This window comes from Triticum aestivum, chromosome 6B, assembly GCF_018294505.1.
Source record: "Triticum aestivum cultivar Chinese Spring chromosome 6B, IWGSC CS RefSeq v2.1, whole genome shotgun sequence".
Classification (NCBI taxonomy): domain Eukaryota; kingdom Viridiplantae; phylum Streptophyta; class Magnoliopsida; order Poales; family Poaceae; genus Triticum; species Triticum aestivum.
In genome coordinates this window covers 606,403,995-606,410,678 of record NC_057810.1, presented here as the reverse complement: position 1 = coordinate 606,410,678, position 6,684 = coordinate 606,403,995, and the positions used below count along the sequence as shown (strand labels likewise).

Here is a 6,684-nt window from a genome sequence, read left to right as displayed (position 1 = left end):
AAAAGTAAAAAACTAGACCCCAAAAAATAGATAACCAACCAAAAAAAAGGGCACATACCATCGCGCTAAGGTTGGCTCGGCCCAGAAATAATGCACGTCTGTCTATTTTGCTAGGGGATTCGATCCCAGGTCATTCGTATAGTGGGGATTTCCTATTTGGCGCTACAGGCGCCTGTTACAGTGCAATTTGCAAACGGGCGCCTGCAGCAGTCCAAACTGGGCCGGCCCATTCTATTTTTTCCTTCTTGCTTTTCCTGCTTTTGGAAAGGTGAAAGGTCAAAAAAGAGTGCTGCTGGGGAATCGAACTTGCAACCTTCCCGTTGTAGGCTATCCACTCATCTCTACTTCTAATGTCTCAGTTGGTAGGTCGCGTTCCGCGTTTTATTTTCGTCCCACCATTTTCGTTCGGTTTTTTTTCGTCCTCACTCCCACCTCCCACCTCCCACCTCCCCGCACGTAACCATCCCATCGATAAAAAAACCCACCAAAACCCACGTTAGGAAGGAGCGAGGCGATCAGAGCTAGGGAGGGAGCGAGCGCTAGAACGAAAAAACCATGAGAAAAAAACCTACGAAAAAAAGCCTACAAAAAAATCGACGACTAGCGAGCGAGGGGTTCAGAGTGCCCTCGATCCCCATCCAGATCCCTTCGCCGCCGCCCTCGCTCGCACATCAAGCGCCCTCGATCCTGCGCCGCCGAACCTTCGCCGTCAGCGATCCCTTCGGACTCCTCCGCCAGCCATGCTTTACCCTCCTCTGTGTGCTGGTGGTGGTGATGCAGCGCGTCATCGATCGCGAGATCTGCAAGCCCAAGTACCGCTGCGCTTGGGCCTGTGTCGACACGGCCGCGGACGGCGGTTGCAGGACGACCGAATGCGGCCTCCAGTACTCAACGCAAGATCAGATCGGCACCTGCCCGATCCCCATCCGAGTCCAGGGCAGGCCGTGCCGTCCGCGGTGACCGGCCATGCTTCAGCCTTCGCCTGCTCCGGCCTGAGTCTAGGGCCGTCAGGACCACCTCCCAGCCGTTCGACGGTTTGCCTGACTCGCTTCCAGCATGTATGTATGATCGGTCATACCCCGCTGCCTTCCTCTTCACCGGAGCCAAGTATGTATGATCTATCATTGTACATTAGCTAGCTAGGAGATGTCATGTTCGTGCTTTTTGTCATCTTCCTGAACACGCATCTGAATGTTTGTGCATTGGAATTGCGGGTCTTTCGGATTAACTGTTCCATGCTACGGCCTTAGTTTTTAATTTGACTGACTATCTACAATTCTACACATGCTCTCCAAGATTGTTCCTGTGAGTTTCTTTAAAACCTATTTGCACACCTAGCTAGATCATACAGCTGATAACGTATGGAGTTTTTTTTTTGAGATCTGTTTATCTCAGGGCTCTGACACGCTGGTTCCATTTAAACAGTTTTTAGAGCTAGCATTTTTCTGTTTTTTATATGGATGATATGCAAAAGTATTTAACACTGCATTTTTTTAACCCATAACTTGGTTGTGTTAATTAATAGTACAAACTACATTGGACTTGTATGTGGATTTGATTTGGACTTTCTGTACATAGTCGGCTAAACGGTATTACTTCTAATCATCAGTAACTTGTATGTGGATTTGATTTGGACTTTCTGTACATAATTTTTTAATAAAAAACACATATTAACTTAGTTATCTAAAGTAATTCCTTTTCATTTATATAACCTTATGACTTAGATACACAGTTCTTGTGGCACCAGCGGCCAACTGGGATAACAAACAAACCAGTGCATGACAATCTGAAGAGCCAGCAGGGGAAGTGAGTCACCTATGAGATATGCACAACAGCACAACCCTCAGGCAGAAAACTATCCCCCCATTGGTGGTTAGCTGATCTCAGTATCTTATGTACTGCATGAAACTTATAGGGAAGCTCATGTGAAATATGACTTTAGACAGCCTGTGTACATGGTCAGCAAGCCACCTACGGGAGCACTGTTTTCCTGTAGTATATTTTCTTTGTATTAATATGAACTGCAGATCTCTTTTTTTGTTGATATCTTCGCTGGCGTAATGCATCTGATCGGTAAGCATTAGGATTCATTCATTGTCTTTCTTTTGCTGGTTTTAGCGAAGGTGTATTCATGTGAGCCGATCGAATTCCTTCCTTTTCTTGCCTTCAACTATCTGATGCATGTTGCTTATGGTTTTTTAGTCATCAATTTACCTTTCCGTGCAAAAACATATGTACCTTTGCCATTTCTTTTGCAGATACTGGTGATGAGCTCAACAACAGCATCATTGTTGGTAAATACCATCAGCACTTACAGTCTACTCCACCTACAAAGAGCTATGGCAAGGTGCACACTTTAGTGATGAGCTGGGAAGAGAATGAAGTTTCTTTTTTATCTTGTCTGGTCGTAGATCGAGTGACATGAAGGATGCTGGCTGTTGGTGCTCGTTCAACAGGATCATCTGAATAATGTTTTTCCAACACATTCTGATGTCTTCTCAATTGTGCACCGGGCTCTTCTTTTAGCCAAGGACTTCTGATAAATAATAATCTAGGCAATAGTTGAATCCCAAGGACCCATTGAATTTAGAAATGGACTCTTATGATGTCTGACCCCAGAAATTCCAATAAGCAGAGACGATGTTTTATTTTCTTTGTCGGTGACACAACCAAAGGGAACATATGATATTGTTACATGCAAACTAAAAGATATAGCAGGTACCTAAGAGTGAATAACAATCTAATTTCCTTTCTTTTTCTTAGCAATTGTTTGATTAAGGTGCCTATATATTTTTATTATTTATTTTTCTTCAGTTTGGAAAGTCAAGTTTGCTTTTTTTTATAAACACCTAAATCTATCTCTTAATTTTCAGGAAATGGCAAACCAGAAGGATGAGTTAGCCGAAAAGTTTCTAGCTGATTACCGAGGTACTACTCAACCATAAATCTGTAGGAATTTCTGTTGTTTTGCGAGCAGAGAGTGGATACTTATAAGGAGGAAGTTGAAGGTAACTTTGAAATATATATCAACCATTGCTCTATTTTGTTTTTTCTGTGGTTAGGACCATATTTTGACCATAAAATCACACAAAATGGTTTTGTTCCCTCCTTGCATTTTCCTCTGTTTCCTTTTACTTCTGCCGCAAAACGATTTCTACACATAGCTATGTGTGGATGAAATTTCCTATGCCTTTTTATTCTGTATGATGAGCTTCTCTCACCTTACCCACACTACTAAATATTTTGTTTTGCTATATCATATGAATTGAGCAGGAAATGCTTCCTTCACTTGCACCTTTTGTTTGATGTTGGTTGTCTGTCAATTTTTTTTGTACATTACTAAGGATACACTTCGACTTACCATTATTTTTTCTTTCCTCATGTTATTTTGAAGCGATGCCAACGCTTGCAAAGGAAGTGACTTTAGCTGCAACTAGGTGCGACTGGGTGCTCCGTCCTTGCCTTTATGTGTTGTTTCCTTTGTGCAACATCCTAGCTAAGATTTATTATATTCTCACTCGCTGATTAAGCAACTCTTGGAAACTAAGATGTCAACAATCCTAAGAAGACGTAGTTGTTGTTCCTTCTATGCCTTGCTTTCTTTGGCCAACATTTGCAGTTGCTGCTTCCTTCTTATAAATCATGTTTCATTTTCCTCAACAGCAAGATGTTGACTAATTCACCTTCTGTCGCTGCTCCTGCCAAAGCTTGCTTCTCTTTTGGTAGCAAGAGAAGTCTCAAGGTCGAATTTTGGGGCCGGGAAGCACTAGGTTCTCTGGTGGCCTACCACTAAGTATCAAAGGCATTTTCATATGGTTTTTTCCCGTCTGTAAGATGGCAATTCCATTTACCAACCGTAAGGTATGGTGCTTTCTTAATTGATGTAAATGAAGGTAGCTCAAGAATATCTCAATTCGCATCATGCATTAGTACTCCATAGTGTGTATATGTGTACTTGTATTGAGAATTTAGCTGGTACTCCCTCCCTCCGTCTTATATTGTGGGACGAAGTAGTATTTATTTAGAACATGTTATACAAAAAAGAGTGGCGTTAGATGGTGTACTATTTATTTTGGTTGTCCCAAACAAACTCTGCGCTATATCATTCTTTCTGCTACTCAGGGCCTCTTTGATTCAAAGAATTTTTCTACTACAATTAGGACAACATTGGTCTTCATCTTGTTGGACACCCCCGTTTGGCGTCTGTTTGATGTCCATCCGGACATACGAGCAAGAAATGAGTTTCGACCTTAAAGATGATCTTATTCATTTGTTCGATTCATATTTATGTATTATAGCCCGTAGCAACGCACGGGCGTTCTACTATATGAGATAGTGCATCACTGAGCCAGGTACATCTGCTTCATTTTACATGACTCGACTTACTTGCTTTACAAAAATATTGCAGCAGAAATATTTTCCTTTGACTATGGCTTCATAGATCTCTCTGAATCTTAGGTTTCATGTTACTCACAACTGTTTTTATCAATGGTGTAACTTAGGTTTGAAGATTATTTCTCCAACGATGTGGAGCCGCTGACGCTTACTCTCCCTGAAGACTCAGTGGCCAGCTCAGGTGCTTCCTTCAGTCTGATCTGCAGCAAAGCGTTTTCCACGACATCTTGAATTCTCGTCGATGGATCCAAGTCAAAATAAAATTGTTTTGCCAACTAAAGCACTTATGAATTGTTCCTCTAATTTGGCATTCTTATCGGACACTATACTAATCGTGAAGTTGCTATTATGATGCTCGTTGCTTATTCAATGATGGCTGAAGTATACTAACATCATATTCATACAACATAGCTTGTCATTATCAGCTAGCTTAAATGATATTCACTGGTTGCTTTGCGTGGCACTTGCTTGAGTTGAGTGATACTCTTATTCCTGTCCCAACATCGTGGTTTGGGAAAAAGTGGAGCCTACTTATGTTATTATAGGCACATCTGTTTTATTTTAAATCATCAGGAAATGAGCATACTGCATCTTTTTGGTTCTGTAATTTTGGATGTTAGGTGGCTTAAGTAGTGCCATGTTAGTTTGTCAGGTTCTCTGAAAAGGCATTCAAGAAGGGATGAAGCAATCTTCTACTTAATTTGGGAGCTCTTCCTTGTCATTGCTAATGATACTATGATACTCTGATTCCATGAGTCCATGAAACAAGCAATAATCTATCTCAAAAATGCATGTCCAAGCATATAACGGTACTACAACTTACGAGTTCTGACTATGGATATGTAGCACACTAACAAGACGAGAATAATGCCTCTAAGGTCCTGACTATGAGCTTCGTGAATTAGCAAAATTTTGTTCTCATGGATGACTGCAATTATGAGAAGTTTTTACATTTTTTTTACTGATGTAGGCATTTGTCCCAGCTATGCTGCTTCCCATCAAACTCGAGCTCAGCGCTCCGTCTGCACTCGAGCACAGCTGTCGGCCATCAGCTCGCTCGAGCAAACACCCTGGCCGTCCGCACACGATCTCCTCCCAGCCTTCTGACGTGTTATTTTTGCATGGAAGGCTAAGCTATCTCCACCGGCTCCTTTTTCTGTTCGAGCTCCTCCCTACCCTGGCAAAACCAAATGCTACCATCTCCTTTCCTTGGCATGCTAAAACTTATGTCAGTTCATTGTCATGGATAGATTAGTGAGAATGAGATTGGGATCTTTACACTACAGAGGACGAGGAGCTATATGGGCTACGACATGTTGCTTGAGGTGTGGTTCTGGGACCTGCTGTTGTTCAAATTATAGTTCCCTTATTTAGAACTAGGCATTCCCACTGATACTGACCATACTTGGAGCATTTCCAGCAGTGGCAGTAGACACATGTGGCACCACTTCTTGGTAGATTTTGTCCATTTACTTTTTGTATCCTTTGAATTAGAATATTCTCTGCAAGATTTGAGTTTGAATCTGGTCAAATTATTCTTGTACTCTTTGAATTTAAATAATGTCTCGTATCTTACTAAATTTTGTTTTGTACTGGAAGTATTTATTTTCTTCAAATTCTCCAATGATTCTGAAACATAGCGGTAATTTTTGCAGGGTTCTGTGGTACACTAAATGTTTATCGTGATGTTCTTGCCATTGATGCTTTTCCTTGCCGGATGGCATTTGAGAGAGGGAAAGAACGTGAATTCTGCTTTTTAGTTGTATCTAACGAAATATCTGGGTGGATTATTTTTTTGATGAAGAATTACCTTGACGCACATCAAGATGGCATTGTTCTCATGTACAGGCTCCATAAATGGACCCGATGTACAGATTAGCATTACGACATAAAATTTCGTTGTGAATAATAAATCTAATGAAAATATTGGGCACAATTTATTTCCTCTCAAACAAAAACCAGAAAATTTTAAAGGGAAGACAAAGAAGTATGATGTTGATGGGATATGGACACTGGCTTCTAGGGATGATTAACCTTGCAAGGCAACAGAGGCCATGGTTATTGAAGAGACGGAGCTCTAGCTCTGTTGGCTCATGAAGCGATTCGATGAAATTAACATGCTAATGGCTTGCATTGTCCTCAGCTTTCCATGAAACATTTTCTAATGATGGCTCATGGTTAATAAAAGTTTCATCATCTTGATACCTTTGTATGAAACCCTAAAAAAAGATACATAAGTATGCAATAGCGCTTTTCTTCGGAAGAACAAGTGGAAAACATATGTCAAGA

At 41.2% G+C, this 6,684-nt stretch overlaps 1 protein-coding gene across 35 annotated transcripts; it reads left to right on the top strand.

Moving 5' to 3' along the window:
- The first annotated feature begins 500 nt into the window (after positions 1 to 500).
- On the top strand, positions 501 to 6,214 carry LOC123138265 (uncharacterized). 35 transcript variants are annotated; one of them, XR_006468934.1, is made up of 8 exons: positions 503 to 1,107; positions 2,259 to 2,347; positions 2,874 to 2,928; positions 3,395 to 3,437; positions 3,664 to 3,861; positions 4,503 to 4,576; positions 5,048 to 5,273; positions 5,366 to 5,975. XR_006468934.1 is itself a non-coding variant. In XM_044558205.1 (5 exons), exons 1-5 carry the CDS (start codon positions 741 to 743, stop codon positions 3,791 to 3,793), a joined length of 684 nt encoding a protein of 227 aa, XP_044414140.1. In that variant the 5' UTR covers positions 503 to 740; the 3' UTR covers positions 3,794 to 4,849. The 35 variants fall into 35 exon arrangements, 1 of the variants encoding a protein (XP_044414140.1); XR_006468936.1 differs by having other exon boundaries at positions 5,040 to 5,273; XR_006468931.1 differs by lacking the exon at positions 5,048 to 5,273 and adding an exon at positions 4,161 to 4,352 and having other exon boundaries at positions 504 to 1,107.
- Positions 6,215 to 6,684: the final 470 nt, after the last annotated feature.